We start from the raw sequence: 18,951 nt of genomic DNA, 5'->3' as shown, positions 1-18,951 counted from the left end.
TTGCCAATTACAAAACAAATCAGATGATAACTAATGATCTGGAGGTACTGCTTTGGCAGGCAGATAGCGCTAATGACATAGACTTCTACCAATAGATTTGAGAAGGTTCATGACAAAAATCTAGTAAAAAGGGTAACCATTTATTTGGTTTAAGGTCGAGATGATCCACAAATAAAGTTCAAAAAAGGGAAAATAAAACACGATAAATAAATCAATACCTCGAAAAGGACTTTTATGCACCAACTTCACTTATTAAAAGCTCAAGTCTCGAACTTTGCTACGAAAGCCAGAACATGACACGCACGTAAAACCCGTAACAAGAAAATGATATACAAATAAGCAGGAATTTGCAAAAGCTAACCTCAATTATTGGGGCCAAGAATGTATCAACCATAACTTTTTTCCACCATTACAACCGGCAAGGGGACGACAACGATCGAACTTCAGGCAAAGTAATAAAGAAACTTTGAAAACGCCCTCTGCTTTTCAACATCTCTCTCTTGTTTTATGCACCTTTCACTCCGCATTCTCCTTGTTGTGATCATCGCCGTCACTGTTAACGAACGAGGCCAAGCGTTTGAACAGCCTCTTGGCCTTTTCGCAGCTCGGGTCGAAGATGTGGAACACATGATCCTCGCCTTCGATCTCCATGAACTCCGCCGGCACCGCCCCACCGCTCTCCACCAGCTTCTCGTAGTACAGCCTCCCTCTGTCCCTCAGTATGTCCTTCTCGCTCACGATCACCAGCACCTTCCCACACGCCAGCCCGTCCACGCCAGGGGATCCATCTGCGAACGGGTTGATCAGCGGGTCGTCGCACCCCTTGTCTGAGAAGCACACGAACCGCCACCAGCTGTCCACCAACGCCTTCCGACCAGGGTCCGCCACCTCCCCTCCGATCGGTGTCTCGCCCCAGAAGTACGGTTGTATCATCCCGATCCCCGAGAGCTTGACCCGCTCACCCAGTATGTCATCCCTTATCAGTGTCAGGCGCAAGAACTTAGATAAATAATAAAACAAGGAGATTTTATGTGAAAGCCTCTACTGTAATATATATATCATTAATCAGTGTCAACTCAATATAAAATTGTTTACAATTTATAAATTATAAGTAAGACAGCAATGAATCACAAATTACGTATAGTAAATGAACGCTAAAAGTCCGACCAAAAAAAATGAACGCTAAAAGACTCATGAAGCATCTTTAGGTTTGTCATTCTACCGTACCTGAGTCGCATGGCCAAGTGGTGAGACATGTTGGCGCCGCCGCTGTCACCTACGAGGAAGAGCCTGTCAAAGTCGGCATGGTCCCTGAGCCAAGGCTCGCACCGGGCTTCCTCGGATGCAATCCACTGCAGAGCAGCCCAGGAGTCATCATAGGCCGCGGGGAGAGGGTGCTCAGGGACTCGGCGATAGTCGACCGAGATGACGATGGCGTTGGACTCGGCGACAAGGGCGTTGAGGCTGGCGTGATACTTGGGGTCGGCGATGGTGGCAATGATGAAGGCCCCACCGTGGAAGTAGATGACGAGGGGGAGTTTCTTGGCGGCGAAGGCAGAGGAGGGGCGGTAGATTCGGGCGGAGATGCCGGTGTCGGGGAAGATGAGGACGTCCTTGGACTCGACTCGGGTCTTGGGGTCGAGGCCGGGCGGGGCTATCTCAAAGCCGGCGAGGCGGTCGAAGGTGCCGTCCCTGTAGACTCTGATGTAGGGGAAGATCTCGACTGAGACCTCTTTGGATGAATCCATGAGAGAGACAGAGAGAGATGTCAACGATGCTAATGAGAGAGAGAGAGGCGAGGATGATGAATCGGAGAGACGAGAACCGAGATGGCTCAAACACGGAAAGCAAAGCGGGCCTATTTATTAAGGTGGACTTTCGGTAACTACGAGTTATAACGAAATCATCAGAAAAAAAAAAGGTTAGTCAGACTTACTGTTATACGTCAATGTCTAACTACGTCTTCCAACGCATTATAAATATAATACTCTTGAGTCGCGTCTAAGATAAACATTTTTTTTTTAAATCTGATCCCGACGATCTCGTGACATGGATTCGGATTAATTATCGTTTTTGATGGGTCAAACATCCCACGTCTTGATAAAATCAAACACAAGAATGAGCTAAATCGTTTACACTACAGCAACCAAAAAGTTCATCTTCTTCGATGAAATCAACATAATTATTTGCTGCTAATGCCAAAAATGCATGTTCGACCAAGAAAAAGAACAAAAATGCATGCTTTTCTCTAATTTCTTTTTACTCTATCTATAATGGTATTTTTAATCTAGCTTTGTGCATGAACGGAAAGTCCTTAAAACAATTCATTCTGTTGAGAAATTACATGCGAGACGTGTATTAGGGAGGAAGTTAAACAATTCATTCCGTTGAGTGCTAGTCCTACCACAAGTTAGAATATCTACAGGAGAAAATAGACCTTCGTAAAGATATTAGCCGCACTAGTATGTGTTACTCACATATGCAGGAGAGCCAAAAATTTATGAAGTTATGTCATGTGATCAAAAGAATGAATAGCATGAAGCCATACAAGAGGAGCTCAAATCCTTGTGTAAGAACCACACATTTGAATTGGTGAAATTGACTAAGGGCAAGAGAGCACTAAAAAATAAGTGGGAATGCAAGTTAAAGACGGAAGAAAGCAGTTTGCAACCACGATACAAAGTTAGGCTTGTTGTGAAGGGCTTCATTAAAAGAAAGGAATTGACTTTGAAGAGACTTCTCACTAGTTTTAAAAATGACTTTTATTCGAGTTATTCTTGGGTTGGCCACCAGCTTGAATTTGGAAATTAAACAACTTTGTGTAAAGACAGCTTTTCTTCATGGTGACTTAGAAGAAAATATATGGAGCAACCAGAGGGTTTTAAAGTTGAAGGCAACGAGCATCTTGTATGTAGATTGAGGAAAAGATTATATGGTCTCAAGCAAGCGTCAAAGGCAATGGTACGTGAAATTTGAGTCTCTAATTCTTATGTCTTCATGAAAGATTCTCAAATAATAATTTTCTTATCCTTCTACTCTATGTTGATGACATATTGATAGTTGAGCATGATGCTAAGAAAATTAAGAGCTTAAATGAGTTGTGTAAAGCTTTTGCAACGAAGGATTTGGGACCAGTTAAGCAAAACTTGAGCATGAGAATTACTTGTGAAAGGAAGGACGGGAAATTTTGGCTATCTCAAAAAAAGTACATTGAAAATGTGCTAGAAAAATTCAACATGAGCACCTACCAGTAAGTACTTCATTTGCCAGTCATTTCAAATTGAGTAGTAAAGAGTGTCTTACAAGTGAAAAAAAAGGGGGAAGAAATGATGAAAATTCCTTATGCATCAGCCGTAGGTAGTTTGATGTATACCATACTTTGTACAAGACGAGGTAATGCTTATGCAGTTGGTGTTGTGAGCAGGTTTCTCTCAAATCCAAGTAAAGAGCATTGGGATGATATTAAATGGATCTTGAGCTATCTCAGTGACATTTCTAGATTCTGCTTATGTTATGGAAACAGAAAGACCGAGTTGAGTGGCTATTTAGTTGTAGATTATGCTGGTGACGTTGACTCTCGAAAATCCACATCAAGTTACATGATGACTTTTGTAGGGGGAGTAGTTTCGCGACAATCAAGATTGCAAAAATGCATTGTTTTGTCTACAACTGAAGTAGAGCTGGACGAAAGGAACTCTTGTGGATGCAAAAATTCATACAAGAGTTGAGCTTGAAGCAAGAGATGTTTATTATGTATTATGATAACATGAGTGCAATCTATCTTAACAAAAATTGGATGTTACATTGAAGATTGAAGCATATTGATGTGAAATATCATTATATTTGAGAGAAATTCAAAGAGAAGCTCTTCCTACTTGAGAAAGTCTATATCGACGATAATGAATCCAATATGATGACTAAAACCTTGAGCATGGTGAAACTTGATTCTTATAGAAATAAAGCGGGCATGACGAAACTTCTCACGTGAGGCAGTGAGGCAAAGAAACTGATTTGTTGGTTGGGTCATCCTTTGTGGGGCCCAGCTAACATTAATAAAAAAAAGGAAAGAAAAGTCAAAAAGCAAAAAGAAGAAAAGAAAGTGGAGCTGCCGTTCATGAGTGAGAAAAGAAAAGAGAGAACATAGAGAAGAAAGAAAAAGATGGCAACTGCTTCCTGCGACAATTGGACGGCCAAACATCGTTGGAATTGGCTTAAGTTTGAGTATGTTGTTCATGAGATCAAGGGCTATGAGTTGATAGTTTCGTTCATTGAAAACCTTCTCCGAATTTCTCTAGTTTTCTCTTATTGCAATTAGGATTTCTCGCTCTATTTGTGTTAATCCACGTTCACGATGATGAAATACTTTTGTATTGTTAATATTGAGTCTCTAATGTGTGACTAGAGAAGAACTTTTATGTATTCTACTATTATTTGTAATTAGTGAAAGTTTTTGGGCCGTTCGTGATTTTTCCCGCTCTGAGTTTTTCACATAAAATCTCAATATTGTTATTGTCTTCGTCTCCTTATCATTTTGACATTATATTTACATTACGATGTTGTATTACTAGAATATATTAGAGGTTGTTCGATTTTGATTGGTTTAGTTTTGGAGAAGAAATTGATCTGGATTGGATTAGTTCTTGATGAACTGTTGTCCGATTTTCCCGAACAAATTCTTGTGGCCAAGAATGTATCAACCATAATTTTTTTATGCCACTACGATCGACAAGGTGGAGACAACGATCGAACTTCAGGCAAAGTAATAAAGAAACTTTGAAAACGCCTCAACTTTCCAACATCTCTCTCTTGTTTCATGCACCTGTCACTCCGCACTCTCCTTGTTGTGATCATCGCCATCACTGTTAACGAACGAGGCCATGCGTTTGAACAGCCTCTTGGCCTTTTCGCAGCTCGGGTCGAAGATTTGGAACACATGATCCTCGCCTTCGATCTCCATGATCTCCGCTGCCACTGCCCCGCCGCTCTCTGCCAGCTTGTCGTAATACAGCCTCCCTCTGTCCCTCAGTATGTCCTTCTCGCTCACGATCACCAGCACCTTCTCGCACGCCAGCCCGTTCACGCCGGGGGCCCCATCGGCGAACGGGTTGATCAGCGGATCGTCGCACCCCTTGTCTGACGCACACACGAACCGCCACCAGCTGTCCACCAACGCCTTCCGACCAGGGTCCGCCACCTCCGCTCCAATCGGTGTCTCGCCCCAGAAGTATGGTTGTATCATCCCGATCCCCGAGAGCTTGACCCGCTCGCCAAGCACGTCACCCCTATCAGTGATGGATGCAGAAACTTAGAAATATAATGAAATAAGGAGACTTTAGGTAAAAGTTACTTGTAACAAATGAACACTACAAAACTGTCTACAATTTAAAAATTATAATTGTAAGACAGCTATGAAATCTAAAAGTTACTTATAACAAATGAACACTACAAAACTCACCAAGCATCTTTAGGTTCGTTATTGTACCGTACCTGAGTCGCATGGCCAAGTGGTGCGACATGTTGGCGCCGCCGCTGTCCCCGATGAGGAAGAGCCGATCAAAGTCAGCTTGGTCCCTGAGCCACGACTCGCGCCGAGCTTCCCCGGATGCGATCCACTGAAGAGCAGCCCAGGAGTCATCATAGGCCGCAGGGAGAGGGTACTCGGGGACTCGGCGATAGTCGACCGAGACGACGATGATGTCGGACTCGGCGACAAAGGCGTTGAGGCTGGCGTGATACTTGGGGTCAGCGATGGAGGCGATGATGAAGGCCCCGCCGTGGAAGTAGATGACGAGGGGGAGTTTCTTGGCGGCGGAGGCGGAGGCGGAGGAGGGGCGGTAGATTCGGGCAGAGATGCCGGTGTCGGGGAGGATGAGGACGTCCTTGGACTCAACTCGGGTCTCGGGGTCGAGGCCAGGCGGGGCGATCTCGAAGCCGGTGAGGCGGTCAAAGGTGCCGTCTTTGTAGACTCTGATGTAGGGGAAGATCTCGAGTGAAACCTCCTTGGATGAATCCATGAGAGAGAGAGGTGAGGATGATGAACCGAGAGACAAGAACCGGCGATGGCTCACACAGGGAAAGCAAAACGGGCCTAATTATTGAGGTGGACTTTCGGTAATTACGAGTAATAACAAAATCAGGAAAAAAAAGGTTAGTTAGACTCGCCGTTAAATGTCAATATCTAACTACATCTTCCAATGTCGATATAGATATAATGTTGGCCACGAAAATGGCACGCCCAGGATCACCATAATCAGAAACCGAAACACGTTAATGGAGAAATTATCGATTCGCGTACCTAGTTTGGAATCTATCAAACTTGACGCGGAATTTGCGGCGGTTTCCGAACACGAACTCAAGTGCTTCTCCCCTATACCCTTCGTTAGAACACTGGCCTAATGAGATTGCCACTCACGAGAAGAAAGTTCTCTCTAGATCCATATGTGAGTCAAATTGCATTATCAGGTTAGGGGAGAGACTTGAGTGCTATTTATAGAGTTTTCGACCACGGGCCCTCTCATTACGGGCCGGGCCGTACTCGGCCCACACCAGCCAGCCCCATATTAGACTTATTAAAAACTCATATATCTTACCTTTATTAAACCAAACTAATTCAGTTAATTTCAATTAATGAAGCCCACATTAGGAAATTCATACATTCTCCCACTTGGGCGATATTAATTGAAATAGAACTGTATGCGCACCCTTATATTGGTCTAGAAATCATTCTTAATAGTCAATCCGATCCCATAAAGTCTCGAACACCGAATCATGGCAGTAACTACATGTACTCACGTAGAGCCTTCCATCGTCACAAGTGCTTTCAACTTTACTGATATGGATTCAACATGGTAGTGTGTCAAATGGACAATACCTCATAATGAGTGATACTTCATGTGTTATCCATTTTGTTAGTCCAAATTCTCTCTCCTTAAGTGTCACAAAACCTAGTGTATCACCAGAGAATGTCCTTCATGGTTCCAACGAACCTGCATATGTCTTACCTTGATAGTTAACTATACTTTATGTGCAACAAGACATATCGTTAAGGCTAATACCAAGAATACCCCATAGCCTGTACTCAAGGTTTACATAGTGCCTCGAGATTTCATCAAATATGTGTACTCAACTTGATAAATCTACATTCACAAAAACCTCATTGAATGCAAAAAGTTGATACATATCCAAATGCTACAAAATGTAACATAAAATCATATACAAATTTCATAAGAGCAACACAAGACTAAACAGCTCTCACTAATTAACAATATCCCATGATATTTCTAAGCCCATGTTAATGACATGTCGATCAAATACACAAGGGCGAAGGCCTTTAGTTAGTAGATCTGCGATCATATCATCTGTCGAAATGTGCTTTACTGCAATGTCACAATTCTAAACTTTTTCGTTTATAGTCAGGTACTTTACCTCTGTATACGTAGACCCCTTTAGACCTCTGTTGTTGTTAACAAACAACACTGCAGAGTTATTGTCACAATACAATTGTATGGGCCTATCCATAAAATCAAATACGGTCAACTCCTTAATAAGGTTCCGGAGCCAAATTGCCTGAGTAGCAGCCGAAAAGCATGCTACAAACTCCGCTTGCATGGTAGAGGATGTCATTGATTTATGTTTCTCACTTTTCCATGATACTGCACCTCCTGCTAACTTAAAGATGTAACCCGTTGTCGACTTCTTTTCATCCTGACAGCCAGCAAAGTCTGAATCCGAATACCCGACCAGCTGTAGGTCCTGAACATGTTTGTAAATCAGCATATAGTCTTTTGTCCTCTTTAAGTACCTCAAAACCTTCTTGGCAGCAACCCAATGATCGTATCCTGGATTTGATTGATATCTGCCTAGAAGTCCTGTTGCAAAAGCAATATCTAGTCTAGTACATACTTGAGCATACATAATACTCCCAAGTGCACTAGCATAAGGTACATTCTTCATTTGGGCTTTCTCAAAATCTAAATGAGGACATCGTGACAGACTTAACTTATCACCCTTAATGACAGGAGCAATTCCTGGCTTGCATTGCTGCATGTTGAATCTTTCTAAGATACGATCAACATATGCCTTCTGAGATAAACCCAATAGTCGGCAAGAACGATTCCTATGAATCTCAATGCTAAGGACAAAAGACGTATCACCAAGGTCCTTCATATCAAAGTTCTTTGACAACATCCGCTTTGTCTCATGCAATAAACCAAGGTCACTGCTCGCAAGCAGGATATTATCCACATAGAGTATAAGGAAAATGAATTTCCTCCCACTGACCTTGCAGTATATACACTGATCTACTTTGTTCTCAACAAAATCAAATGAAGGACAACACTATGAAACTTCAAGTACCATTGTCTAGAAGCTTGCTTGAGACCATAAATAAACTTTTTCAGTCTACATACAAGCGTACTTGAATCATCTGCCACAAAGCCTTCAGGTTGCATCATATAGACTTCTTCACTAAGGTCTCCATTGAGAAATGCAGTTTTAACATCCATATGGTGTAACTCCATATCAAAATGAGCTACCAATGTCATGATCACTCTGAAAGAATCTTTACAAAAGACTGGACAAAAAGTTACTTCATAGTCTACTCCTTCTCTCTGAGTGAAACCCTTGGCTACCGGTCTGGCTTTAAACTTCTCAATCTTTCCTTTGGAGTCCCTTTTAGTCTTATACACTCATTTGCAGCTAATGGGTCTATGACCTTCAGGTAATTCAACAAGTTCCCAAACACCATTATGCTTCATAGACTGCATTTCATCTCTCATTGCATCCAACCACAGTTCCAACTGAGGACAAGAAACAGCTTCCGCATAAGTCACTGGATCAGCCACATAACCGATATGATAGTCTTGCTCTCCTATATAGACTAAATAATCCGGTGGTATAGCTAATCGTCTCTCCCTAATGGATCTCCTTACTAGAGCAACAACAGCTTTATCCTACACCTGAGAGTCTTGAGGAACTTCATTAGGAGCTATCTCGACAACATGATCCTGAGCCTCAACAGGTTCAGTCTGTGGTGTGGGAGTCTCCACAATTATCGGCAAAAGGACACTATAAGTGCCATAACTTGTGTATGGCGCTCACTTTGGTGCCATAACTTTTTTTCGGATCACTTTGGTGCCAAGTCGGAGGAAAAACGATCACTTAAGTGTCATAACTTTTTTTTGGATCACTTTAGTGCTAAAATTTTTGAAAAACGATCACTTAAGTGCTAAAATTTTTGAAAAACGAACATTTAAGTGCTAAAATTTTTGAAAAACGATCACTTAAGTGCCAATCTTCGGCGAGACTCCGGCGAGCCACGTCACTTCGAAATTAATAAAAAAATGCCACGTCGATTTCCGCGAAAAATTGTGTACGGCACCGGAGTTGGCACTTAAGTGATCGTTTTTCAAAAATTTTAGCACTTAAGTGATCGTTTTCAAAAATTTTAGCACTAAAGTGATCCAAAAAAAAGTTATGGCACTAAAGTGAGCGCCGTACACAAGTTATGGCACTTGTAGTGTTCTTTTGCCCACAATTATCTGTATGGGGGGAGATAAAGATACAACATTACCCACCGTACTATTATCCTCAATAGTCTGTGAGCAGCTACTTTCTTCGATCACATCAAACTCTAGAAACTTCGTTGTCTGTGATTCCACAATTCTTGTGCCTCCATTGAGATTATAGAACCGATATCCCTTCAAATGATCCGGGTAAGATACAAAGTAACATCGAGTGGTTCTTGAGTCCAACTTACTTAATGTTGGATTATATAACTTCACTTCTGTAGGACATCCCCAAACCTTAAGATGGTTTAAGCTAGGCTTACGTCCAGTCCATAACTCAAAAGGAGTCAATAGAATAGCTTTAGTAGGTACACGATTCAGAATGTACAAAGCTATTTTCAAAGCTTCACCCCACAAAAAATCAGGTAAATTTGTCCTACTAATCATACTCCTCACCATTTCCATAAGGGTGCGATTGCGCCTTTCGGCTATACCATTTTGCTCAGAACTCCCAGGCATAGTAAACTGAGCCACTATCCCGGAATCCTCTAAGTATTTGGCAAATGGCCCCTTAAGCTGTCCGGCATCGCCATGCTTGCCATAATACTCTCCACCTCGATCAGATCTAACAACCTTTATGACCTTTCCCAACTGTTTATCGACTTCAGTCCGAAAAATCTTGAACTTGTCAAGAGACTCAGACTTTTCTTTAATTTAGTACAGATAGCGATATCGAGAATAGTCATCAATAAATGTGATGAAATAAAAATTTCTACACAAGGTTGCCGTATATGATCCACTTATGTCAATGTGAATGACCTTCAACAGGTCAGAATTTCGGACTGCAGTTTTCTTCCTTATCTTGGTTATTTTACCTCTACAACAGTCTACGCATGTCTCTAGGTCATCTTTAAGAGCAGGCAAGGTGTTAGTCTTTATCAGCCTTTCTACTCTATCCTTAGAAATATGACCAAGCCGTTTATGCCACAATCCATAAGACTATTCCTTAGGTAGTGATCTCTTGGAAACAACCTTTTTAGCCGTATAAGCGACGTATATGTCATTGGGAAACAAACACAATCTGTACAATCCGTTGGACATATTACAGCACCCAACCTTATTTGAATTAAGAAACAAAGAAATAACATTGTTCTTGATTTCAAAAGAGTAGCCATACATGTCCAAACACGATACGGAAACTAAGTTCCGTCTAAAAGAAGGTACATAAAAAGTGTCTTTCAATATTAATCTAAAATCAGAGTCTAGAATCAAAATAAAATCTCCCACAAACACAACATCGACTTTCTCGTTGTTTCCCACAGTGAGTCTTGACTCATCCTGATTTGGCTTCCTCCGGTTTATGAATCCCTGTATGGTAAACGCAACATGATTAGTTGCATCGCTATCGAACCACCAAGAACTTGATGGTGCTTTTTGATAGGTTGGATTCACAAACAAGTGTCAAAGAATCATTACCTGTAGGCTCCCGTTTGGACAACCAAGTTTTGAACTTTCCACAGTCCTTCTTTACGTGACATTTCTTCTTACAAAAGAAGCAGCGGTCACCATCCCTTTTGAAGGATGTTTTCTTTAGACCCATATTATCAGATTAACCGGTAGTGTCATGAGTACCTTTATAAGTACGATTTCTGGACTTCTTATCCTTCCTTTTGTGGAAACCAGAAACATATAAGGCTAGATGCTCTTTTTCCTTCTTAAGTTTATCTTCCTCTGCCACCACCCTTGCTATCAAGTCATTAACTGACCAAGTCTCATCTTGGGAGTTGTAATTTGTCTTTATAATCCCAAAATCAGGTGGAAGGGTGTTAAGGGCTTGATGCACAATGCAAGCATTAGGAATGGAAACATTAAGAGTTTGAAGTTTTGTCTTTAGGTCTACCATCCTAAGGACATAATCTCTAACCCCAGCAGTACCATCATACTTCATATTGAAGAGCTTTTGAAGAAGTGTACCAACATCAGCATTAGATGAAATGCGGTTTCTAGCCTCTAAGGCTGCCATCATTTCCTTAGTAGTAAAGTCAGCTGGCAAACCACTGTTCAAGTGTTCTTGAATGGATTTCTTCATTGTCAATAAGCAAATCCGATTGCTCTTTTCCCAAGCAGCATAGTGCGTTTTCTCAGCTTCGGTATTGGTGGCCGTGATATCTGCCGGTTTATCTTTTGTAAGAGCAATGTGAACATCCGCCAGCTCCATTCCAAATAGAAAATCCTCTTTCCATTTTTTAAAGTTCAACCCAGAAAAGACCTCAATGGAAATGAAATTGCCGTTTACAGAAAAAGGTGACTGGAAAACAAACAAACAATACAATCAGCATCATGTGAGTACTTATCCAGAGAGTTACATACATAATCACATAATCACCTTTGGGCAAAAAATATGACATGCAGTTATACACTCTCCACATGACAGCAGCCATGAGAACATATTCTAATCTTTCGTGAAATCACCACCTTTGGGAGTATGAACCACTAAGATCAGTCATTTCTCAAGCACATGTTATACATGTACCCCTCCATGAACCAATACAAGATCACCTCCTTTGGGAGTATGATCACGCAATAGAACAGGAGACATCCCACCACAAAATGAGACCGATATTTCTCAAACCCAGTCAAGTGTGCCACTTTGGCGATCACTACCTAACTGAATCCTTGAAAATCTCTCATATCAAGGATATGAGCTTTATGTATCACATTCACTATATACATGTAATGCTAGACGTAAAGACAGTGGCGTATATCTCTGAAATTACATGTCATGCTAATTATATTGTTCCATTCATTGATAGACAATGAATTACACTCTACACAGTCCTTATGTGGTGATATACATGTGAGCTACCTTATGCATTTCCGAAACCATAGAGAAATACAAGAAAATACGCAAAAATACCCTAAAAATACTCGTATATAGGGTTCTATATGTATTTTCACATCTGTAAAAGCTTCAAACATGTAAAATAAATACACCACAATGTAGAGAATCTCGATACGAGCACGTCGATACCAAGAACGTCACAAACGGACATCAGACGCGCCCTCACGCGCCACCGGAAAGCGCGGCATGTGCGCGCGTGTTCAGCCGGTCAAACCGGTCCGAACAGCCGGTCCGACCGATTGACCTGTCCAACCTATCAATGGTCAACGAATCGGTCCGACCGGTTGACCGGTCAGGTCGAGTCAACATTCGGGTCGGGTCAACGGTCGGGTTGGGTCGAAATTCGGGTCAGGTCAATGATCGGATCGGGTCAGGATCCGGGTCAACCCGGATCCGCACCCACGATGACGTCATCCTGCGGTTACCGACGGAAAATGCGCCGGTTTGGCACGGCCGCACGTGGCCGTCACGCGCCGTCGCACCCACGGCGCGTGTCGGCGCGTGAAGGCGCGTGCGGCCTCGTCCGGTGACGTGCCGCCCGTCAATCTTCTCATCTCGATGAGTAGATTCCAAATATGTAATAAAATTTTACATTCATCTGACAAAAAATTCCGAAAATGGGTAAAAACCTCTCGGACATAACGAAAACGGTCCTAATCCGCATGTTTCAGTTCTAATCTATGGCAGGCTCTGATACCACATGTTGGCCACGAAAATGGCACGCCCAGGATCACCATAATTAGAAATCGAAACACGTTAATAGAGAAATTATCGATTCGCGTACCTGGTTTGGAATCCATCGAACTTGACGCGGAATTTGCGACGGTTTCCGAACACGAACTCAAGTGCTTCTCCCCTATACCCTTCGTTAGAACACTGGCCTAATGAGATTGCCACTCACGAGAAGAAAGTTCTCTCTAGATCCGTATGTGAGTCAGATTGTGTATCATCAGGTTAGGGGAGGGACTTGAGCGCTATTTATAGAGTTTTCGACCACGGGCCCTCTTGTTACGGGCTGGGCCGTACTCAGCCCACACCAGCCAGCCCCATATTAGACTTATTAAGAACCCATATATCTTACCTTTATTAGACCAAACTAATTCAGTTAATTTCAATTAATGAAGCCCACATTAGGAAATTCTTACATATAATACTCTCAAGTCATTTTTATAATTTCTAATGACGGTGGGACGAGAATCCGACGATCTTATTTTTGATAGGTCAAACATCCAAAGTCTTGAAAAATCAAAAATAAGAATGAGTCAATTCTTTTACACTATAGCAACCAAAAAGTTCATCTTCACCGATGAAATGAACGTAATTATCTGTTGCAAATAACAAAATGCACATCTTTCTCTAATTTCTTTTTGCTCTATCCATAACGTGGTATTTTTACTCTACTTTTGTGTATGAACGAAAAGTCTTGAGAACAATTCGTTCCGTTGAGAAATTACTTGAGAGACGTGTATTAAGGAGGAAATTACCCAAGAAGTCCTAAACCTATTATACCGATACTAATTCAATTCTAAACTTTTCAATTTGGCCAATCTAGTCATAAATCTTTTGACGTTTTTCCCATTGTAGTTCTTCTGACTAGTATAGGTAAGAAATTATTGATGTGGAGGTCCAATCAACGCCGATTGTCATCCTATGTCGCATGGCCAGTGTCCGACGTGGACATATTTACTCAAACGACCACGTTTTGTGGAATTTTAGTAATTTTTGGACATTTCTTTTTCTCTTTACTTTCCCTATTTTCCTTATTCTCATTTCCCTTGAGAAAAGTGTTAGAAAAGTCCTAAACATATTGTATTGTTGCCAATTTAGTCCTAGACCTTTTAATTATGTTAATTTAGTCATAAACCTTTTGACTTAGTGTCAATTTAGTCCTTCCGGCTAATTTTGGCCGGATATTGCTAATGCAGACACCGGCCAGCCTAAACACAGTTGCTCGTCGAGCCGTGAGGCTCAAGGTGAGTTCGTAAGAAGTTAGGGCCAAGAAAGGAACTCAAGTCACCAAGAGCATATTGAAGCTGCAGATAGACAAGTACCTATGTGCTCAAGAAGTGGAAATCAAGAACTTGGAGCAGATGATGGTTCTACTTTGTCTAAGGACATCAAGTTTGAGGCCATTTGGATTTGCTCGTTTAGAGGACATAAAGTTTGTGGCCATATGGATTTGCTCGTTCAAGCATATCTTGTTTGAAGCGGCCCCAGGACAGTGAAGTTTCTCCATGCTCTCTAGGGTTTGTTTTTGTGAGCATGGATTTCTCCCGGATTGGAGCGACGGGTCGTGGCCCTCTTCGGCTGCTGCGAGGGTAGCAAGCCCTCACCCAGCTTTGAGCGAGGGCCACGAGCCCTTGCCAGCCATTGGGGGTGGCCTCGTAGCCCTCGCCCAGCTCTGATTGAGGGTTGCAAGCCCTCACCTAGTGGCAAGCGAGGATCGCAGGGCCTTGGCTGGCGGCCCTCTACCAGCCTTAACAAAAAAAAACGAAAAAATTAAATAAGGAAAAAGAAAAACAAAGAAGATAAAATAAACATTTACAAAATTAATATAAAAAAATTCGAAAAATATTAAAATTTGTTCAATTCAACACCGGTCGTACCATATAGGAAAGCCAGCGTCCACATCAGCGATTTCTAGCCAAAATTAACTAGATGGACTCGATTGGCAAAATGTAAAAATTTTTAAGACTCAATTGATCCAATTAAAAGGTTTAGGATTTTTTGGACAACTTTCCCCGTAAAAGTCGGCAAAACAGCATGGCAATGACTGAAGGCAAAGAAAAAACATGCATGAGTGGGCTGAGGAAAAAGATCATTAGGAAAATTCGAAATAAAGATCTGAGGTGGATCCATTTTCTCAAAAAAAAAAAATCCATAGTGAATTTTATTTCAAATAAAGATCTGAAGTAACCTAGTCAGTCTCAAATAAGGGTCTAAGCTTGCTAGCTAGCCAAATGTTCGTTGACAGCGAGCAAGTGATTTTTCCATCGATCATAGCAGGGGCACTTTTGTCTTAAAAAATTTGACTAAAAAATTGTATGCTTAAAAATAACAAAACCAAAAATAACTTTTTCTTGTTTATTCCCATCTACTTTGCCATTCCCATGGCCGTTGTTCTCCGTTTTGTGCAAGCTCGTGAGCCTCTGAAACTCTATGGAGATGTCAGTGCTGCACGCGAAGAGGTCGCTAAAAGCCTGAGAGAGCTCCAGCAAGCCCTTCTCCGACGCACTTGACTTCGACAACTTGGCAGCAGTTGCGTTGACACTATTGTTGTGAGCTGTGAGCTCGCCGATGAGCATGTTGACAATAGAGTTGGTCAAGTTCCCATATACGAACCATGGCCTGTCGATCAAGAACTAGCACGTGCTCACTCTCGTTCTGCTACAGATTGGAGCTCATCGATCGCATCGACCGACCCGTGTGGCAGTGGATTTTGGAGGTGGAGCGCAAGAAGTCATGTGAAAGAGGAAAGCGAGAAGAATTGGAGAGAGAATCTTCGAGAGTGTTAGAATAATTACACATTAAACCGCTTTCATCTAATAGCTTAAGCTTTTGGAACATTTTATAGTAGTCCCACAAAATCTCACATGATATTAGAATTGGAGGTCCTGAATTCAAATATTTTCAAGCCCCATTTACCTCCTCAATTAAATATATACACGCTTAGTACTAGACAAAAAGACTTAACTAAGCGTGAGGGGAAGTGTTAAAATAATTAAATATTAAACAATGTTTTCATCACACAGCTTGAGCTTTTAGAACAGTTGGCAGTGATCCCATAAAATTTCACAAAGAGGAACCATCACCAAATGAGATTCCAAGATAAGGTAGGTTTTTGTGAGAAGACAAAGCTTGGTTTCAGAGCTTCAATGGAGGTTTGGAGTTCACTTTCACGGCGGAGAGAGAAGAGGAAAACAAGCAAGTTGTTGAAAATGATGACAATAATTTGATTTTAATTTTTTAGGGTCATTTGCTCAATAAACAGAAATTTAGAAGTGCCTATCTAATTGTAGTTTCACCTCGTTGAAGTGAAACTCATACTCACCGGAAGAGTCAATTGCTCACTGGCCAGTAAATATTTGGCTGGCTAGCGAACTCAGACCCATATTTGAGATTGACTTTGTCACTTCGTACCTTTATTTAAAACAATATCTATTTTGGACAAAATAGCTCCACTCAAGACCCTACTTGGAATTTTCCCAAGACCACATGTTCCCATGTTGAGAAGAAAGAAAATGAAGCATGCGACAGACAAAAGAAAACGAAGGACAGAGGAATATTCTCCTTGTAGCGTGGAGATATGGCCATATATTTTGTCATCTTTCGCGGCTGAAGAGAAGACATTGGCACGGGCAGCACGCTGTCACGAAGGACCGTGTCTTCAGCAAAGATGTCAGCCGGGAAAAGGGGAGAGAAATTTACGGCCATGCATTCTGCGGATGAACATTCACGCGGGGAATTCATTAATTCTGCAGCTGCGATTTTTGGGTGGGATAGCTTGGTCAAAGCAAAGAAGATCATGGTTCTTAAATCCTCGGATTTGGCGAGGTACCTCGCCTCTGGCCGGTCGCCCCGCGACGCACCAAAGGAAGAAAAAAAAAAGAAAAAATAAAAAAATATTATTAAAAATTGTTCATGTTATCGCCGGTAAGCTTACGTGGCACGGCTGGCATTCACGCCAGCAATATCGGATCAAAATTAGCCGAAATAACTAAATTGACTTTAAATCAAAAGATTTAAGACTAAAATAACACCAATGTATCATGTTTAGAACTTTTCTTACACCGAAAGTAAAAACACGAATCAGACGTATTACTGATGTTTTTAGAACAATGATCAGCAAAAGTGATCAGGAAGTCAGACACGCTACCCACACTCTCGGGGCCAAGAATGTATCGACGATCACCGACAACATGACAAAGACAAGAAACCACAGCAGCGACAGGCAAAGCAATAAGAAAACTTCTTCAACTCCCTCAGTTTTTCCAACGTTTCTCTTGTTTCATCATGCACCTTTCTTGCGATCATCACCACCGGTGTTGACGAACGCGGCCACCCGTTCGAACAGCCTCTTGGCCTTCTTACAGCTCGGGTCGAAGATGTGGAACACGTGATCCTCGCCGTCGATCTCCATGATCTCCGCCGCCGCCCCGCCGCTTTCCACCAGCTTCTCGTAGTACAGCCTCCCTCTGTCCCTCAGTATGTCCTTCTCGCTCACGATCACCAGCACCTTCTTGCACGCCAGCCCGTCCACGCCGGGGGCCCCGTCCGCGAACGGGTTGATCAGCGGGTCGTCGCACCCCTTGTCCGACACGCACACGAACCGCCACCAGCTGTCCACCAACGCCTTCCGGCCAGGGTCCGCCACCTCCGCCCCGATCGGTTTCTCGCCCCAGAAGTACGGTTGTATCATCCCGATCCCCGAGAGCTTGACCCGCTTGCCCAGTACATCATCCCTTAATCGGTGATGGATGCAGAAATTTAGATAAATAATGGAATAAAAAGATTTTACGTAAAATTTATCTGCCATAATAAATAATATTATTCAGTGTCTACTCGATATAAAATTGTTTAAAAATTTTAAAATAGTAATTATACGTATGACAGGCAATGAAATCACGGTGTTACTAATAATAAATGAACAGTAAAAGACTCACTAAGCTTCTTTGGGTTTGTTATTGTACCGTACCTGAGTCGCATGGCCAAGTGGTGCGACATGTTGGCGCCGCCGCTGTCGCCGACGGGGAATAGCCGGTCAAAGTCGGCATGGTCCCTGAGCCACGGCTCGCTCCGGGCTTCCTCGGAAGCGATCCACTGCAGAGCAGCATAGGAGTCATCATAGGCCGTGGGGAGAGGGTGCTCGGGGACTCGGCGATAGTCAACGGAGATGACGATGACATTGGACTCGGCAACAAGGGAGTTGAGGCTGGCGTGATACTTGGGGTCGGCGATGGAGGCGATGATGAAGGCCCCGCCATGGAAGTAGACGACGAGGGGGAGTTTCGTGGCGGCGGAGGCGGAGGAGGGGCGGTAGATTCGGGCGGAGATGCCGGTGTCGGGGAGGATGAGGACGTCCTTGGACTCGACTTGGGTCTCGGGGTCGAGGCCCGGCGGGGCAATCTCGAAGCCGGCAAGGCGGTCGAAGGTGCCGTTGTTGTAGACTCTGACGTAGGGGAAGATCTCGAGCAAGATCTCCTTGGATGAATCCATGAGAGATAGAGAGAGACGTCAGAGATAGGCGAGGAAGAGGAATCGAGAGACGAGAAACAGCGATGGCTCAAACAGAGAAAGCAAATCGGGTCCAATTTATTGGGGAGGAGTTTTGGTAGTTATGACTTTCAGAAACAGAAAAAGGTTAGTCAAAACTCTGTGTTGAATGTCAATGTCGAACTAATTCAAATGTGTTCACGTTACTTTTCGGGAAAATTCCGAATAAAGATTCGAAGTAGTGCTATTTTCTTAAATAAAGATTCGATATTGGCGTTGCTTCAAATAAAGAGCTAAAGTGACTAAATAAGTCTCAAATAAGTCTCAAGT

The 18,951-nt window shown here is 42.5% G+C and overlaps 3 protein-coding genes across 3 annotated transcripts; all 3 read right to left on the bottom strand.

Moving 5' to 3' along the window:
- Positions 1–230: 230 nt before the first annotated feature.
- LOC115675802 (probable carboxylesterase 2) lies at positions 231–1,845 on the bottom strand. The gene is made up of 2 exons (XM_030598581.2): positions 1,228–1,845; positions 231–976 (listed from the first exon to the last, which is right to left on the bottom strand). Exons 1-2 carry the CDS (start codon positions 1,746–1,748, stop codon positions 517–519), a joined length of 981 nt encoding a protein of 326 aa, XP_030454441.1. The 5' UTR covers positions 1,749–1,845; the 3' UTR covers positions 231–516.
- Positions 1,846–4,806: 2,961 nt separating this feature from the next.
- Positions 4,807–6,132, bottom strand: LOC115675800 (probable carboxylesterase 2). Its single transcript, XM_030598575.2, has 2 exons — positions 5,488–6,132; positions 4,807–5,282 (listed from the first exon to the last, which is right to left on the bottom strand). Exons 1-2 carry the CDS (start codon positions 6,012–6,014, stop codon positions 4,823–4,825), a joined length of 987 nt encoding a protein of 328 aa, XP_030454435.1. The 5' UTR covers positions 6,015–6,132; the 3' UTR covers positions 4,807–4,822.
- An 11,095-nt stretch (positions 6,133–17,227) lies between these two features.
- Positions 17,228–18,691, bottom strand: LOC115665850 (probable carboxylesterase 2). The gene is made up of 2 exons (XM_056321160.1): positions 18,104–18,691; positions 17,228–17,870 (listed from the first exon to the last, which is right to left on the bottom strand). The coding sequence occupies exons 1-2, from the start codon at positions 18,622–18,624 to the stop codon at positions 17,420–17,422; spliced, it is 972 nt and encodes a 323-aa protein (XP_056177135.1). The 5' UTR covers positions 18,625–18,691; the 3' UTR covers positions 17,228–17,419.
- Between the last annotated feature and the right edge of the window lie 260 nt (positions 18,692–18,951).

The sequence above is a fragment of the Syzygium oleosum genome, unplaced genomic scaffold (assembly GCF_021117445.2).
Source record: "Syzygium oleosum isolate NSW1041296 unplaced genomic scaffold, Sole_v2.1 Sole_v2.22, whole genome shotgun sequence".
Lineage (NCBI taxonomy): Eukaryota > Viridiplantae > Streptophyta > Magnoliopsida > Myrtales > Myrtaceae > Syzygium > Syzygium oleosum.
Note: the sequence above shows the minus strand (reverse complement) of the source record. Positions and strands in the feature narration are given on the sequence as shown.